Source organism: Typopeltis vanoorti, chromosome 21 (assembly GCF_054136105.1).
Source record: "Typopeltis vanoorti isolate ZY-2024b chromosome 21, IOZ_Tvanoo_1.0, whole genome shotgun sequence".
NCBI classification, from domain to species: domain Eukaryota; kingdom Metazoa; phylum Arthropoda; class Arachnida; order Uropygi; family Thelyphonidae; genus Typopeltis; species Typopeltis vanoorti.
Window position 1 is genome coordinate 90485280 of NC_143569.1, and position 17950 is coordinate 90503229.

The 17950-nt window shown below is 36.0% G+C and overlaps 1 protein-coding gene across 4 annotated transcripts in view; it reads left to right on the forward strand.

Annotated features, from left to right (window-relative positions):
• Positions 1 to 17950, forward strand: part of LOC150095098 (HEAT repeat-containing protein 5B) — a 665516-nt gene that overhangs the window by 536845 nt on the left and 110721 nt on the right. For all 4 annotated transcript variants that reach the window (XM_090410861.1, XM_090410863.1, XM_090410862.1 and 1 more), the window contains one exon: positions 9574 to 9736. In XM_090410861.1, coding sequence (XP_090266987.1) covers positions 9574 to 9736 — 163 coding nt within the window. The remainder of the gene's footprint in view (positions 1 to 9573; positions 9737 to 17950) is intronic.

Below are 17950 nucleotides of genomic sequence, written 5' to 3' on the forward strand. Positions count from 1 at the left end.
ATGAAAATACTGTGATATAGAGATAACAGATTTATCTTGTCAGAGTTTGATTGTACTTATCGGAGAAGCTGAAGTGATTGTGATATCTTAATTACTGATTTGAAGTTAAGTGTGAAATTTATGATTTTAAAATTAAATGTTTGTTTTTGTTAATCAAAAGTTGTATTTTGCCTGAATCTCTTTTACTGCACCATTCATAAAATATTCGAACCAAAGCGGGTAAATTTAATATTAAATAAATATTAAATTAAAAATTAAAATATCAGCTAACGCCTTTTTATTCCCGTATACGGGAGTAGGCGAGGCCATTTAGCCCTATCTAACTTTTGGAGACTGAGTGGACAGTTCAATCTCCACTGGTACCCAATCAGAGACAGATGGCCCAAGGCTATCACTAATTAAGCGGTACGCAGTGAAGAGAGACGGCTCAAACGTGCCGCCATCTCGTGGTCCCTAACCCTAACACAATATATTTAATGTCTGAAATAATGTGGGTTCTACGGTCGATTTTCTTGAGTTTACAGGACGAAAAACCTGAGTTTCCGGGAGGAAAAACCTGCTTGCCCGTGCCAGAGATCGACTAACTCGGGAACCGGTCGAAAAAAGGCTTAGAAAAATTTCCTCTAGTCGCCGACTAGACTCAAAACCAAGTCTTCCTTCGTGCGGCCAAGCGCGGTGGTGTGCAAACGCCACATCCACCGAGCTACACAGGCTCTCCTGTGTAGCTCGGTGGATGTGGCGTTTGCGGGTAAATTAAGTAAGTTAAATATACTCGGCCAGTATATATATTAAGTAGAAATAGTTGAGGGTTGATTTATCTTCAATTCTTGAACTAATTCAGATATAGAGTTGTGCAGTCTATAAATATAAATTTTCTCTATATTTGAATTAGAAATCAACCTGTAACTTATCAATTGTTTAAGAACATCATAGTGACTAACATGTCGGATCCAAAGTATAAATTAAGAAGTAGGATCCAACACTGTCTCTCATTTGCCATTTAGTCATTCATTAGTCACAACTACTAAAATTAATTTGGCAGCACCAAAATTTCCCCTGTTGGCAACTTTTGGTACTTTTTTTTTTTTCATTAAATCGAATCCCCCATGTTCCACTGTGTACGTCTACCAAATATTGGTGTGTTTCGTCCAATACATTACTCGCTAGAGGGCTCTGAACACTTGACGATAATTTATAATCACCCGGTATATAAAATTTCACAAATTTGATAAATTGGGCTTCTTGGATCATGCTCTTAACACTTACACAAAATTGATTGGAAAAAGTACCTGTTCCTTATATCACATTAAAAACCTGGTATGAACACAAATTTAAGCAAGGTTGTGAAATTTTGACCAGTCATCCTTATCTGAACAGTAATGGTGGCATAAAAATCCCAAGAATATGGAGGTCACTCATTCAACCCATATAACTTCTTTTCAAGTTCTCTAGCAAATCCTCACTTTTGGATAAGAAATAATTTCAGCTCTTAGTTCATATATTGACCACCATCAATACTGTTTTTGTTCTAATTTATATTACACGTTAATATTGGAAGTAATCTCTGGAAGAAATTAATTAAAAAAGAGATCACTGGAAGTAATCTTTATTTTGTTAATTACTTTTGTTAAAAACTTTTGTTAATTTATCTGTTGGTAATACCTAACCAAATAGATAACTAACTTTGATGTAATAAGGTTTTCACCCACCAGAGGTCAGGCCAGTTGCATTAATTGTTGACAAAATTAATGTTACTTTAGCATACTATGTGTATTGCAACATAACCTGTTTCTTTGTATATGTTTGTATACTCCTGAGGACAATGTTGATATGAAGAGCAAAACATCAAGTGATTATTTTTGTTTATATTGAAATGAATGCTGATCTGTATGTAACTATGAAAGAAAGGATACTTTCTATATATTTTAAGAACTAATTTGTTTTGATAGTAAAAGAAAAGTATGAGCATGGGGCAAAAAATATTAGGTTTTGGTTACGTACATCTTTATTTCTTATGGAATATATAGAAAGTATCTTTTAAGAAAATATTCTTTTAAGAACATGCTTTACATATTTATCCTTTTACAATATTTGTTTGAATATCATATTGAAAAGGAAAATATGTAAAGCATGTTCTTAAAAGAATCAAAGTTGACTGGCTTTCAAAGGTGAACTGTAGACTCAAATATACAAATATGTTATTGGAGAAAAAAATGAATCTTAGAACAAGAACCAAACTTTGCAATGTCAGCAGCAGACCCTGAAGAAAACTGATTGATTTTTCCAGGGAGCCGTGTGGTGAGGGAAAGTGATTCAGCAGTTGCCCTGCAGGAACAGAGAAAAATGTAAGAAATCTAAACTGTGCATAAAAGTAGCTTCATAAAAGTCATGGAAAGACTTTGGCAAGAATATAGGAGAAAAATATAACAGATATGGAAAAATGTTCTGAAGATTGTTGAAAACGCTTTGAATCAGAGGAAAGATTATAAAGCATATCAAAATTGATAAAGATGATATAAAAACTGAAGATATTCTGGATGTCTGGAGTAATTGCTATGAAATTGTTAAATGAACCAAGTAAAGACAGAATTGTAATAGGAAATATTCAGGAAGAATGCAATCAGGAATACATATTAATACTTCAATAGGGAAAAAACTATCAGTTACCTAAAATGTAGAAAAGAGTTGGGAGTAGATGATATTCAAACAGAAATGCTCAAATATAGAGGTGTAAAAGTTTAATGGAGTGGCTGCACTGCATAATTTAGGATGTAGTTAGAGGGTCTGATTTTGGATGATTAGAGTAGAGCTCCTAGAACTAACTTATCTATGAAAAGAGAAATAATACTGAATTTAAGAATTATAGAGGGATTTCTCTACTGATGTTACAGTTAAGATTTATGCCAGCATATTTGAGAAGAGGCTCAGAAAAATCGAGATAGAGAGATCCGAAAAGAAGCTGGGTTCAGGCCATATTGATGTTATCAGAATCAAATTTCCAGTTTAACAATGATAGTTGAGAAATTATGGGAATATAATAAGTATTTGTATTTTAAGTTTGGCAGATCTTGAAAAGACATATGGTAAGGTCAAGAGAAATGCGTGATTAATGCTACAACTATATGGGGTAAATAGAATAATTTACAGAACAATACATTGTCTATATTTAAGTTGTAAGCCAGCAATTAGAAATGAAGGAGATACAGAAAGATGGTTTGATGTAAATCAGGTGTAAGAGGATGCACATTATCTCTACTCTTTATCATCATCTATATGGATTATATGAAACACAATGACATTAAACCTGACATCAGAATTGGAGATATTCAGTTTAGCTCTTTATTTATGCAGATAATGTTATAAATCCACTGTAAGTCTTCACTATTTTTTAAACTACATTGAATAACTGTTATAATAAATTTGGTATGAAAATCAGCAACAAAAAGACACTGGAAAAACTAAATAAGAATACAAAGCATCATATTCGTTCTCAGTGAAGAACCTATAGAACAAGTATTGCCAACCTAGCTAGTTGAGTGGTCAGCATGCCAACTCTCAAGTCAACAGTCACTGGTTCAAATCCCACCATTGAACATAGATGTTTGTGATTGCCTTTAGATAGGAGATAATTTTCATTGCTTGGTATGAAACTACGACCCCTCTCTTATTGGATGCCTGAAATGGCTTGAAAAAGCTCCTTATTTAGTCTCTAGAACAGAATTTCTGGCCTGTGTAAAAAAACAAATACAGAAATATATATAAAAATTAATAAAAACTGATCTCTAAAGAAATTCCTAGCCTACCTATGGTGCTAATGTACTGTATGTTTACAAACTTTTGTAGGTGGAGTCACATAAAAAAATCCACTATTTGGGCACAGTTTTTACTAAAGTGCAAATTAAATTTTGAAAATAGAACAGAATAAACAAAGCTAGTATGTAGAAGCCAGCTGAGTAAATTTATATGTAATAAGAGAGAAATTAGCCAAAACAGTAAACTAGCAATATACAAGACAGTATTCAAACCAATTTTAAGTTATGGATCTGAGACCTTGTTCAGAACTAACGCAGTTGATCGAACTCTAGAGACAATGGATATGAGAATTTTGAGAAAAATTAATAGAGTGAACAGATAGTATCACTAGTAGAATCATTAAGAATGAAGATATAAGGAAGGAACTTGACATTATTAACATGCTGGAATATGTGAAAAGAAGAAAAAAGGCCTAGAGAGTGTTAATGCCTCAGAAGACTAATCTGATATGAATACTTGGACATTGGTTATTTTCACTCATGCGGTTTAGTGGAAAAAAACAGACATCTAAAGCTGATAATTAGTTAACTAAATTTATTTATCTAATTAGATTGACAAGGCATCTTCATTGGCACAAAGAAATATATTGAACACAAGCATACTATTACAAAGACTGATTGTAAATTCTATGTTCCTAATTGTCACTCTCTTTTGGTGAAGTGATAGACACTTGCTGAAAGTCTCAAAATGGTGGTCTCTCAGATTTTTGGCAATGTGGTGCAGCTGAATTTATTTAACTTTGTGGAATATTATAGTGTTGTGACAGATTCCAGAAGTTTCTGTATAGGAGGGATCTCCCCCCCCCCCCATTGGATATTTATCTTTCTGCACAATGCTCATTACTTTTCTGGCCTGAACTTTATATATTTCATAATCCTCTCACTCTTATTCTCACGATATTCTTTCCACATCATCTTCTTCTTGTGGATCTCTTGCTTAATAAGGTTGCACATTCATTTCACTCCCAACCTATTCTTCACTCCCAACTTATTCTTCGAACACTCGAACACTAGGGATACATTCAGATACCGCCTCTTTTAAGCACTTTTCCAAAGATTCCCATGCATCGCTGACATTTATCTCATTTAGTAACTGATACCATGGGACCAAAGATAGTATTCTTCTCAGTTGATCATAATTTCCAACTTTGTAGTTCATCATGTAACTTATTTTAATTGGAGCATCAATACACTTAGATACTTCCCAAGAAAGCACAGCATGATCAATGTCACCAACTAGTGGTAAAACAGTCATATTCATAACAGAAACCCCTTCTGATGCTATGAACAAATTTAACACTCTTTGACCTAGCGGTCCTTCTTTCACATACTGCTTGAGAAAGTTGTCTCACAAAAATTCAATAAATTCCTCTTCTTTCTTATCATGAGATTTCTCATCTACCCAATCAATGTTTGGAAAATTAAAGTCACCCATAAGGCTAAATTTGCATTTCTTCATCCCCTGTAACTGAGCCATCAGGTTTGTAGCAATGCCCCACCATATATTCATTTTGTTAGCCTCCACTTCACACCAGATAGATTCAAACTCACTGCATGGGCCATTGTTACCATCTTTGTTTTCTTGTACTACTACTGATGCCAGATGTAATGCAAGAAAATGCCAGATGTAATGTAATAAATAGTATACCCATTACACTCGATCCCAGTTACCATATCTGAATCTGATAGCCAGGTTTCACTAATGCCAACAATCTTAAGCCACATTATATTTGTTAAAGCAATGAACTCAACCCCTTTGTTTCTGATGCTCCTGGCATTTGTGTATATACATAATAAATTACCTAGCCTATTCTTATAAATAGATATACAATCTATTTGGTCTTGCTTTAGAACTTTCTCTTTTCCCTCCCTAGACATACTCAAATGGTCCGAACCCAAAACATATATTTTCATCCCTTCACCAGATACGTAACCATGTTCAGAGCCATTCATATCTTTATCACGTTTGCATTCCATAGCTGAACTTTCACACACATTTTTCCCCATCCCTCCCTTGATTATCTAGTTTCTCTGACTCTCTGCATTAGGTCTAAGAAGTAATTTTTCCAGGTCCCTGATGCCAAATGAATTCAAGCAGGCCATCCCTCTTAAACAAGTCTTTTCTGCCATCAAACTCACTCCACACATCTAAAAAACTCGTATCCATTTCTTCTACGCAGCCTACATGTGAAATCATTTGCTATCATCACCCTTCTTCTTAACTCAGTACTAGCAAACCTACAAATTTTGCTCTCTCACATTTCTTTCTCACTTCTACCAACAGACCGTTCATATCTTTCCTTATACTATATTTGTTGCTACTTAAATTATTAGTACCTACCAGAACTACTATCTGTTTTACTTTTTTTTTTTTTTTTTTTGGTTTTTCAGTATTACACTTGTCTATCTTTAATTTTTGCTCCCAGAAAACTAGAACTGGTGACTTCCTCAGCAAGCACAAATTTTAAGATTGAATCACCATACCATGTCACCCTCTTTTTTCTTAGATTTTAACTGACTTACCTTGTTATTAATATTATGATTACCAAGGTCAATACTTTCCCTGCATGTTCTGATCCTTTTTCTTATCCTGTCTAAGTTTAGTTAAATGTTTTTCCACTTTTTCTAATTCTCTGGTCGATTTTCTAATAATTTCTTTTAATTGAGGTATTCTAATGTCATCTTAACCTCAGATAAATTATCATCATCACTGTAGCAACAATATTTGTTCATCAGGACAATGCTTTCTTCAGTAGGTATTAAGAACTTGAGCTTAAGACACTACCCTGTTGTGATGAGTTTTTGATGCCATTCTTAAGAGTAGTAAAAACTAATAATATTTCTGCAATTATGTTATGAAATGCTGTAGTACAATAATTACATTAAAAATTACAATAATATGCCAAAAATACACCATTAAATCTAAGATAACAGTCAATAGTGTTAGTACTCATGCAGATGAGAAAAGGATCCACCGAGTTGTTCTAGAGGCTAAAGAAACACATCACATCCATTGATTCCTTAGCTTCTAGAACAACTTCCAGAAGAAAACATCAGACATTATAAGGCATTGCAAGAAGACAATTCTTGATTTCTCTTGACTGGAAATCTGGATATTATCAAAGACAAGCTTGAGTAAAATGAAATTTTCCATTTGAGAAATAAGACATGACTGTGTTTTGGTAGTAAAGTTCACCAGAATGTTTCCACCAATGACATTGTGACATCTCTCCTTTAGCTGGAAAGCTCTTGGTTCAAATCCTTATGTGGGATGCAAACTGGCTGAAAACACTCAATTAAGAGAGAGAGTGTACTAGCTTCATAGTTTCAGTTGCCCCTTGCTATAATTACAATGAAATTTTGCATGGTTTTTATGTGATTTTTGTGATTCCTGTAGTTGATGTAACACTGTAAGAGAGCAAGTGTACTAACTTCATGACTCTAGAGTTTAATTAATTAAGCTCTAGACTCTACTAATTTTCATTAATTAAAATTATAAATTTTAATTGATGAAAATAGTAGAAAGGTGAAAAAAGCAGAAGAAAATAGTAGCTCGAATTTGGGGATAATGTAGTAACTGATGGTGACAGATTAGTATAAGAATGAGACATGAGCTGGCAATTCCCAGGATATTACTGTCTGTGATAACTTGCTTGCCAGAGATGTATTATTCATTTATTTAAAAATTACTGTTACCTAATGGCAGTTTTCAATAATCTTTTTTTGTAACTTTATGGCTAGGAAACTCTTTCATATTAAACCTTATTTAAGTGCATAACAATAGATAAAATTATAGAATAAGTTCAAGGAGAGTACCAAAGTGTGATTAATGAAATCTTAGCATTAATCTCTTATTCAATTCTATGTGAAATTTCAGTTTTTCTTTAGAGATATAAATTTTGTGGAAAAATGCTAGATTCAACGAAAAATGCTTAGAATATCCAAAGCAATTGCCATAAAATGAATCAAAACTCAATCAAATCCGCCAACCCTACCTAATTTCCAAATGTTGGACGATCCACAACTTACGAATCAGGCCACGCCTCTGGCCATTTAGCGACAACAAATGCCCCTTATTTGGTAGATTCAACTTGCAGTCATGACATAGCCCTACACTCATTTCGAAAATGTTCCAATGATGGTCAGTCGACCGAAACGGTTCACACCCCATTAACGTTCTCCCCTGCCTCAGTTTCCCATAAGTAAACCCTCCCCCGAAAAAAAAAAGCACCCTTAAACACAATAATATATATATTATTAAAATAAACCCTGGTTTCCAATTTATTCTTCCCGCGTCAGAACATCCCCATACACACATGCTCCCTTCCCCCCTTGTTATAAACAACCTTCAGCAGGAACATGGAATTTGAAGACATCCTAGTATCAAAACAAGGTATGTACAAATTTTTCCTCCTCATTTATTCTTCTATAATTGCCTTCAATACTCACCCATAATGCCCTAAAATATATATATAAATATTTTTGAGTAAAAATAGCCAATGTATTTAAAATAAGGGACACTCCTGAACAAAAACAATCTATAATAGCCATAATCAGCGGTGAGCTATAAGGAGCTCGTGCGAGCCCTTTGTTAAATTTTTCTCAAATTTGCGAGACCCTTGTTCTTCTTGTTTAATAATCTTGTAGAACTAGAAAATACTACAGTGGAATGTATACATGCTACTACAATTGCTACTTTAAATTCATATGGATTTTCTGATAACTATAAAAAAATCATTTCGTTGCATTTTGTTCTGATGGAGCTAGTGTAATGTTAGGAAACAAATCAGGTGTTGCAATCAAACTTCTACAAAAATTTCCCAACATTGTGATTTGGCATTGCATAGCTCATCGATTACAATTAGCATTAGACAATTGGATAAAAAAAACATTAAGGAAATAAATCATTTTTAAATATTTATGGATAAATTATATGCCTTTTATCATCAATCATCAAAAAATCAACGAGAATTAAATATGATTGCAAAAGATCTTGGTATTGAAATTTTAAAGATCGGCCGTGTGTTTGGACCATGATGGGCCGCTTGCAGTTTACGAATGGCTCTTGCTTTGTGGAGAAATTACCCAGCTTTATGCAAGCATTTTGCGTCGAATGATAAATATAAGGGCTTTTTAAACCGACTTCTCAATTTGGAATTTTTAAAACATCTAGCATTAATGATTGATATCTTACAGGAATTATCATATTTGTCAGAAGTTCTATAAAGTCTCAATATAAGTATTATAAGGACTAAGTTAGGCTTTTTTGTTGTTGTTTTTTTGCTCAATGATACGAGCCCTTTGTTAAAATTTCCATTGCTCACCACTGGCTATAATAATGATAATTATAGTGTTTAAGAGGAGTAGCATGGGAATTTTCCCAGAAACAATACCTGCATATAAATATTTCCTACTTACACAGAATTACTATTTTGCTGCTAACACAAAATAATAATTTTCTGTAAGTAGAAAATAATTTTGTGATGCTTTTCTCCAAGTTTCCATGTACTTCTGGAGTGTCTATAATCCATGAGCTCATAAATGTGGGAATCTGCTCTGAATTGTTTTGTGTGCCATTTTAAACTTATTTGCAAGTATTTCAGCCATTCCAAATAATAAGTCATTGTTTTACATATGTCACATTAATGATAAAATTTCTATTATTACCATTCATGAAAAATTGACAAGGAAAATGTGAAATTAATATGTGAAGAACTGTTATATACAAAAAGATTTAGATTTCTTTGAAATGCTTTTATAGGGGTCTGTCTAGAAGCTCTGTGTAGCCCTCATTCATCTGCACCTTTGGAATGTGTTCTGGTTTGTCTTCAATCACTTCATCTTTTAATGAGCCATTCTTGGCCACAGACGATCTTAGCCCAGGACACGCAACTTACTATAGAGCTTTGTAATGTTTTACACAGGTAAGGTGCCAGTCTAAGATTAGTTTTCTAAAATAAATAAGATGTTTATAGGTCAAATAAAATAAAAGGAACTTTTTTACTGCTGTTTCCATTTGATTCAGTAATATTCCTATAAAAAAAAATTGGAAATATGTGTATTATAGTAACACAACCAATCTTTTGACTTAGCCATTAACATTTGGTGATATATACAGAAGATTTTTTTTTTTTCCTCTCTCTCTCTCTTTTGTGGGGGGAAAAATAAATAAATCCATTCTAGATTCCCTATTGCTATATCACTCTTACACACAAGTGCACACAAGGCCTATAGCAAATAAAGGGCTGGGGATGGTAGTTCTTGAAGAATACTTCATGGGGAAGGCTGTTCCATAGAATTGGGGTCAGCAATTCAGCTCTAAAAGGATGTTGGATAACTATTGCTCAAGCTGTTGCTGCAGGTTTAGCAGAAATGGGTGGACACAATAATGCTAGTTTTGCTGAACTGAACTTATGGAAATATCTGTAGAAGAGCCACGATGCAGAAACTATGAGAAAGTGGGGGCAGAGAGTCTGTGAGAGAGATAGTTATCAGTCAACCTAACTGCTCTCTTCTGAACAGTATAAAGAATTTTTAGATAGGTTTTAGGTGTCCCACTCAAATCTGAAAGCAGATTTCCAAGACTAGGGGTGAATTGATCTTGATTGTTAAGTTGAGCATTATCAAAGGTATGGTGAGAAGAACTGAAGTCTCTGTAGCAAGAAAAAAAGAGAGAACTTGGTTTTATTATCCCACTGAAGGATGATGTGGAGATCAGTGTTTAGGTTACTTATTGGATGATCTTGAAGCTTGAGTTGTTTGAGCACTGCAAGGTTTATTGTTTAACTAGGATGAGTGAAAAGTGTTATTATCAGCACTCTCCACTTTATAGAGACTATCTTACATGCAGCTACTTTCAGTATATAGTAGCTCACATTGAAATATGAGCTTTTGATATATTCTGTGTCCTTCATTATTATTTTCACTGTTTTCTAGCTGCTACTGTTCCTAAATTTATATCACTACACATGGTTATTAATGACATTCAAAGCAAAGCAAAGCTAAATTGACAACACAGCTGCATTTTGCACAGAAAAACATGCTACGATGATGTGTGAGACATAAGATTAAGAAAATTACCATCTTATCATGGTAATTTTCTTAATCTTATGTCTCACACATCATCGTAACATGTTTTTCTATGCAAAATGCAGCTGTGTTGTCAATTTAGCTTAGCTTTGCTTTGAATGTCGGTTTGCTTATCTTGATTATATTATCAAGGTAAGCAAATTGTCTGTTTTAAATATATTTACTTCCTTATATATCATTATCTCTTATCTACATGCAGGCAATCAACTTATGCCTTTGCAAAATCTAACTATATTACTATGTGTATGCATCTGCCTTTTTCAGTACACCTGCCACTTTATTGTAATAAGTAGGCAGATTGCTAAAACATGATCTTCCTTTAGCAAACTCATACTATCCATCAAAGAGAATGCCACTGTTGTCAACTAAATTCTGGATCTTTGTCTTCACTAACCTCTCCAACAATTAACTACAACAATACCTGATACACAGATTGGCCTATAATTTGAAGCTTGAGTCTTATCACATTCCTTATGAAGCAGTACAATCTTTCCTTCTTTTCATCCTTTGGAGATTGACCCATTGTAAGACTCATGTTAAACAAGTATGTCAAAACAGATGTCAATTCCCTGGCACAATTCTTCCCTCAACATCTCTCCTCAGCATTATTAACATCAAGTTTATTCAATTCTCCATATAATTCCTACTCAATTGCAGTCAGTCTCTCCTCTTTTCCACTGCACTCAAACTCTGCATGATGTCACATTCATGAGGATTTATTTAGAATATGGAGGAAAATACAAGAAACTGAGAAAAACTATATACAGACTGACAGTTTGGTTAAACAGTTGATGGTACTATCTGGGAGTAAATGCAAATTCCTGAGGCCACCAGGAAAGGAGTGTATGAACAGTCATCAGTGAACACAAGTGGCCTTGTCCAGTCCTAAATCTTTTTACTGATTCCAGAGGTGTCGAGGTTGGTTGGATCTGTGATCAGGTACTTGTTTGTAGTTCATTCCAGTAATTCCACATTCTTTTATCAAGAGATATCTTGATAAAAGAAAGATATATGTTATTTCTGATTTTCTTTAATGATAGCTTCTTTTCTTTTGAAGCATGGAAGAGTAATGTGGGAAAGAACAGGTAACCATGGGAGAGGAGCAGATCATAAGATACCAGAAATGGTTCTCAGTGTTATGTTAAGCTATGTTTCTACAACAAGAGTCATGTGGTTTCTTCGGGTCCGAACTGCAAACAATGCTCTGCAACAGAGAAGACTAGAGCCAGGACTACTGTTCTAAGAATCAAGGTATTACAACCCCAAGTTGTGCCTTTCAACTTGTTTATGAAGTTATATAAGTTAAAGATGCCAAGAAATATATCCTTGGTTTCATCCTTTATCGAAACGAAAGCAAACAAAGTTTGTGCATGAAGTGACTTCACAAGCGGGCTATTTATATAGAGTTAATGACTTCACATCAATTACCTTAGTATTCCATAATGCAAGGTATGTATCCTTACAGACATGTATAATGCTATGTATTATGAGAAGGGTCACTACCAAGACTGGTTTCAACTTTTATCAAGGTCTCATCAGTGGGAATCAGACCCAGAAAAGATACCAAGATTGATGTAATGCGGAAGTTGTATATTTCCTATATACAAGTAGTCAAAAGGTGTCACACCTTATGTGAAGTCATGAGCCTCTATATACAAGTAGCCCATCATGAAGTCACTTCATGTGCAAACTTTGTTTGCTACGCTTGGATAAAGGATGAAACCAAGAATATAATTTCTTGGCATCTTTAACTTATAGCATAACCAAGTAAAAAAAACTTTCAGTAATTGTTTATGGTGTTGTTCCTGGCAGATATCTTTAACTTAGATTTTTCCAAATGTTTTCGGTAAGTTAGACTATGGTCAAGTGTGACACCAAGGTAACAAAGGTTACTTTCTTGGATTGAGTCCTGCTGCAGAAGTTTGTTTTTAGTTTTCTATGAGCTTTGTGATTATTTAGGTGGAAAGCAGTGAGAATCAGACCCAGAAAAGATACCAAGATTGAAGTAATGCAGAAGTTGTATATTTCCTATATACAAGTAGTCTACCTTGTATATAGGAAATATAGAGTGATTATCTCTTAATTCCAGTTTTGCTGGGATTAAGAGATAGTCCCTGGCATTCAAAGTAATTTTGTAGTGAGCTCAGATCTTTGCCCAGTGTTTCCTCAAGACCTTGGAAGGTACTGTCTTGGATGGTGATGGCTATGTCATAGGCATAGATAAAATTTAGACTAGCTGTTGGAGGGTATCACTTCACTTGTGTACATGTTGACCTGTGGATCTCTCTGGTTGCAGAGTTCACTGCAGTTGGACAAGTCGATTACTCCTGCCCCCAGGGCCAACAGCAGCACTGCAATCAGGGGTGGTGAAGTAGTCTTTGGCAAGGCCTCTCAAACTAAAATCCCACAGAATCCTAGACAATGTGATATGCTGCACTCTGCTACCATTAAATAAACATTCCCCCTGAGGAGGTACCTGAAGCTAAAACACAGCAACTGTCCACCACATAAGGTGCTGTTGCACAAGTATGTGCCCCATGTCAGGAATGGGCTCTGTTTCAGGGATTGATGGTGGTCTGCACCAACACCTGGCTAGGAAGTAGAAACTTCTAATATCTCACATTTTGAGTCCAAATACCAACTATGGTATCTTGGACACTACAAGATATTAGCATACAGTATTCAAGAGGATCAGATACTTTTATGAACTGCTCATTTAATATCTCAACTGTAGCCTGATTTTGTTCACTTTTTACTGTTTTCCCAAAACAATATCATCCTTCTGTAGTCATTTACTTTCTTCTGATGGTTACATATTAAATAAACATACTAGATTTTGCTTTATTAACTAACTGCTGCTCATACTGCAAAGTCTAGCCTTACTGAGTCACTTTCCTTGCCTGTTCTTTGTACTCTTCATGCAGCTGATTGTTGCCATTCATCTTATGCAGCCTCCAGAATGCATGCTTAATCTCTTCATCCATTTTGCACCTCCCTTATTTAACCATCTCTTCCTTATAGTACATGTGGATTTTGCCTCTGCCAGATAGTTCCTGAATAGCCTCCCAAGCAGCATTAATCTACTTTCCACCCAACTCCTCATTCCATGATATAGCTGCAAGTTATCTCCTGAGATTTCCATGGCCTTTTAGTTACACATGTATCCCTTTCTCACAGAAGTCACATAAGCTGGCATCTACCTTGGTAATTACTTCATGGTCACTCACGCTAACCTGATAGAGATTCAACACTTCCTTTATAATGACATCCTCTGATGAGATAATCAAATCCAAGAGCCTTAATCTTCGTATACCTTCTGTTACATACTACTTAAAGTAGTTGTCCTTCAAAAATTCTTCATTCCTCCTCTTTTTCATTGGAAAAATAGGAGAAATTAAGAATTTAAAAATTGTGCCCAAATCTGGGCACAATGGACTATTGTGCTCATATTTGGTCACCTAGTTTTCAGAAGGATGAAGAGATGTTGGAAAGGGTCCAAAGGCGACTGACTAAGGTAGTTTCTAACCTTTGGAATGTCGAGTATGAGGAAAGATTGAGAAGATGTAACTTGCAGAGTCTGGTGGACAGGAGGAAGAGGGGACATATGATAGAGACCTACAAGTTAGTAAGGGGTTGTTATAGGATCAATGCTGGAGAAGTTCTACAGAAAAAAGTGGAAGATCGGGGGAGAACCAGAGGTCATCCCTGGAAACTGTATAAAGAGGGTGTGAGTAGGGGTGTGAGAAGCAGGTTTTTTTTCATGCAGAGCTGTAAATGATTGGAATGCCTTGCCTGAGAGTGTGGTGTCTGCATGGAGTTTGAGTGTGTTTAAGACATGGTATGATGAGCTGTGTGTGTGTGTGTGATAAAAGGACCTCCCAGATGAGTCTTTGACTCTATGAGGTCGTGGGGTAATAATAATAATAATTTGAAGTGCTTTTCTTCCTATGTTCTTCTCTCTCCTTCTCCTGAGTCTTTTTTGCTGCCCTATCTTCCAGACTACCATCACTGGGATCCAATACCTTAACTGCATGTTTGCTGTGTGATGCAGCCTGTGGACATCTGGAGGTCGGGGGGGGGGGGGGGTCCTCTTAGTCTTGCACTACTTTGGTCTCTGCTTTAGCAAGATTGGTAGTCATGGATGGCCCAGCTGGGATCAGTCAGCTAGTGGACTTGCCTGCAAGTGTCAAAGTTGTTGCACTAGGTCTCCTTCCCTATAGTCTGGAATCATGGCCCAAGGCTTGCTGTGGTGCTTGGATAGCATAGCTCTGGCATTCCACTTCAGAGTGCACTCATTGCTTGCTGGCCAGTTGGTATCCACATGTGACTCCATGGTGGATGGGGAGCTCTGGTGACAAACAAAATTCCTCCTGAGAATGAATACTTCTTCTTCCTCTTGTTTATCAGATACCCTAAACAAGCTCCAACCAAGTTCAGAGGCTATATTATCAACAGAAACCAAGTAAGAAAAAAAGAAGAAGGGAAAAAAAAATAAGCCTGCAACAAATACAATAGGAAAATGTCACCCTTCTTCATTCAGAATGGTTTGGCAAGGTTGATAGGATCTACTTAAACTTTTCTAGAGGTGTAATATCCAGTGGTACCTCTTTGATTTCCTGATGAAGAGAGAGAGATTCTGAACTCAAGGACCAGGGAGTGACAGCCATAAGAAGAATCCTGATATTTAGAGATGGTCATCTGGTTCTCACCAGAAACATCATCTTTACCTTCAACAAATCAAAACCACCATCTGTCAAAGCAGGATATCTCAATTGTCTAGGAAGGCTGTATATTCCAACCCCCCCCCCTTATGGTGCCTTAAATGTCAAAAATACAATTGTTCTCAAACTGGCTGTTGTGGCTCGACCATCTGTGCCCAGTGTGGTAGTAAAGATCATGAGAATAAAGCCTATAAGAACAAAACACCAAAATGTTCTAACTGTGAGGTAGATCACTTGGCATACTCTCAATCATGCCAAAGGTGGAGGGATGATAAAAATAATTGAATGTGCACCACAGAAGATCAAAAATATTCTTCCAGACTCTTTATCCATGACCCATCAACAGGTAGTAAAGTCCACAGATAACTGTGGATTTATTTATTCATATGGAGTTTCCTCCCTTTTCTCCCCCGTCCCTATTGGGGCGAGTTGAGTCCCCTCATAGAGGGTTAAGTGTGTTCATGGGGCTGGTTTGCCTGCTTGTGGGATGAAAAACCCCAGATAAACTGGGGGGGAACCCTTCTGTCCACGCCCAAGACCGGCTAATTGGCTATGGCTAAGGAAGATCCTTAAGCTCCTCACGCCGGCGACGGGAATCGAACCCAGGACACTCCTTCCCCAGGAATGTGGTTGCGAAGCACATAGCCACTAGGCTAACCACGCAGACAGCTGTGGATTAATGCTGTCTTAATCCACAGCATTAATCCCATCAGGAAAATAAAATAATTAATATGCCAAATGCTCTAGAGGGAGTGGAATTTGATGACATCTTGGATATTTTTCCAGAAGAAAAAAAAAATGGTGGATAATGACTGTCCATAATCCCCCCCCACAAAAAAAAAAAAAAAAAAAACTAGACTAATGATACAAAAACAACACTCATCATAGGAGGTCAGGTGATGGTCCCAAAAAAAATGATAGAAAAGATTCCTACAATGGAATTGCCATGCATTCGGACAAAACATAGACGACATCAAGGCTCTCTTGCAAAAGTATAAACCAACATGGTTCTACCTGCAGGAAACATACCTGAAGCCAAGTGATGATCCGACTTTCCATAATGTTACTATTATTCATAAAAACAGGATAGGAGATGGACCTGCCCATGGAAGAGTTGCTATCCTTGTAGCCAACCATATCTTCTTCCAACAAATTTAAATTAACACCAGCATAGAAGTTACTATAAGACTTATTCAGAAATATAATAATAGTATGCTGTGGGTTGTATCCAAAACATGATCTGCAAGGTCAGATTGACCATAGTTGTGATTGCAGATGTATGATTTGTGTTCTTCTAACCGGTTGGTAGCTGATCTGCCTGTCTGTCTGAAATAAGCCGGCTTGCAGGAACAGGGTACTCTATATACTCCAGGAGGTACAGAGAGAGGAGGGAGCTAATCTTTGGTGGAATGGATAAGGATAGTAAGTTTATGGCAGAGCTTAAACACTGTGTGGAGGTTGTACTTTTTTTAAGAACCTGGCTAATTTTTCTGATGTGCCATGGATGTAGGGTATGGTGATAGCATTTCTGAAGTCCTTCTGAAGAGATGGCTGGGGGATGGACTGATTATTTTTTAAATTCTGTAATTGCTGTAGCCATTGGAAAGGAAGGTGTGTGTGTGTGTGGTTGAGTTCATTTGAAAGGGTGGTTTCACTGAAACAAAGCTTGTGGGTTCTATTAGTTAGAGTTTTAATAATGTCATATTGTTGAGAGGGATGGTGGTGGGAGAGATTGTGAATGTGTCTGCCTGTGTGAGTAGGTTTTCTATATACAGAGAATGAAATTAGGAAGTTGTGTTACTGAGGTGTCTAGGAAGGATAAACTATTGTTATTTCCCTTTTCCATTGTAAACTGGATTCTTGGATGTAGGCTATTGGGGTGACTGAGGAAGGAGTCTAATGTGTCTGGGCATGAGGCCAAATTAGGGAACACTTCATCTACATATCTTAGCCAGATAGAAGGTTTGAAAGGGGATGAGTCTATGGCTTGTTTTTCAAAATTTTCCATGTAAAAATTGGCAAGAGGGGAAAACCCATAGCGGTTCCTTCTATCTGTTTGTAGATTTCATTCTTCCAAGAAAAATAACCAGAATTGATGGCAAAGGAAAAGAGCTCTAAGATATGAAAAGGAAAAATGTTTTTTAAGATTGTTAAGGTGTCATTTAGGGAAATATTGGTAAACAATGAGGTGATGTCAAAGCTTACCAATTGTCTGTATTATTTAAAATTAAATTTTCAATTAAGTTTTTAAAGTGGGTAGAGTTTTTTACATAGGATGTGGTAAGACCAGTGAGTGGGTGGGGATTAAAGAGTTAGCTAGCTGCTTTG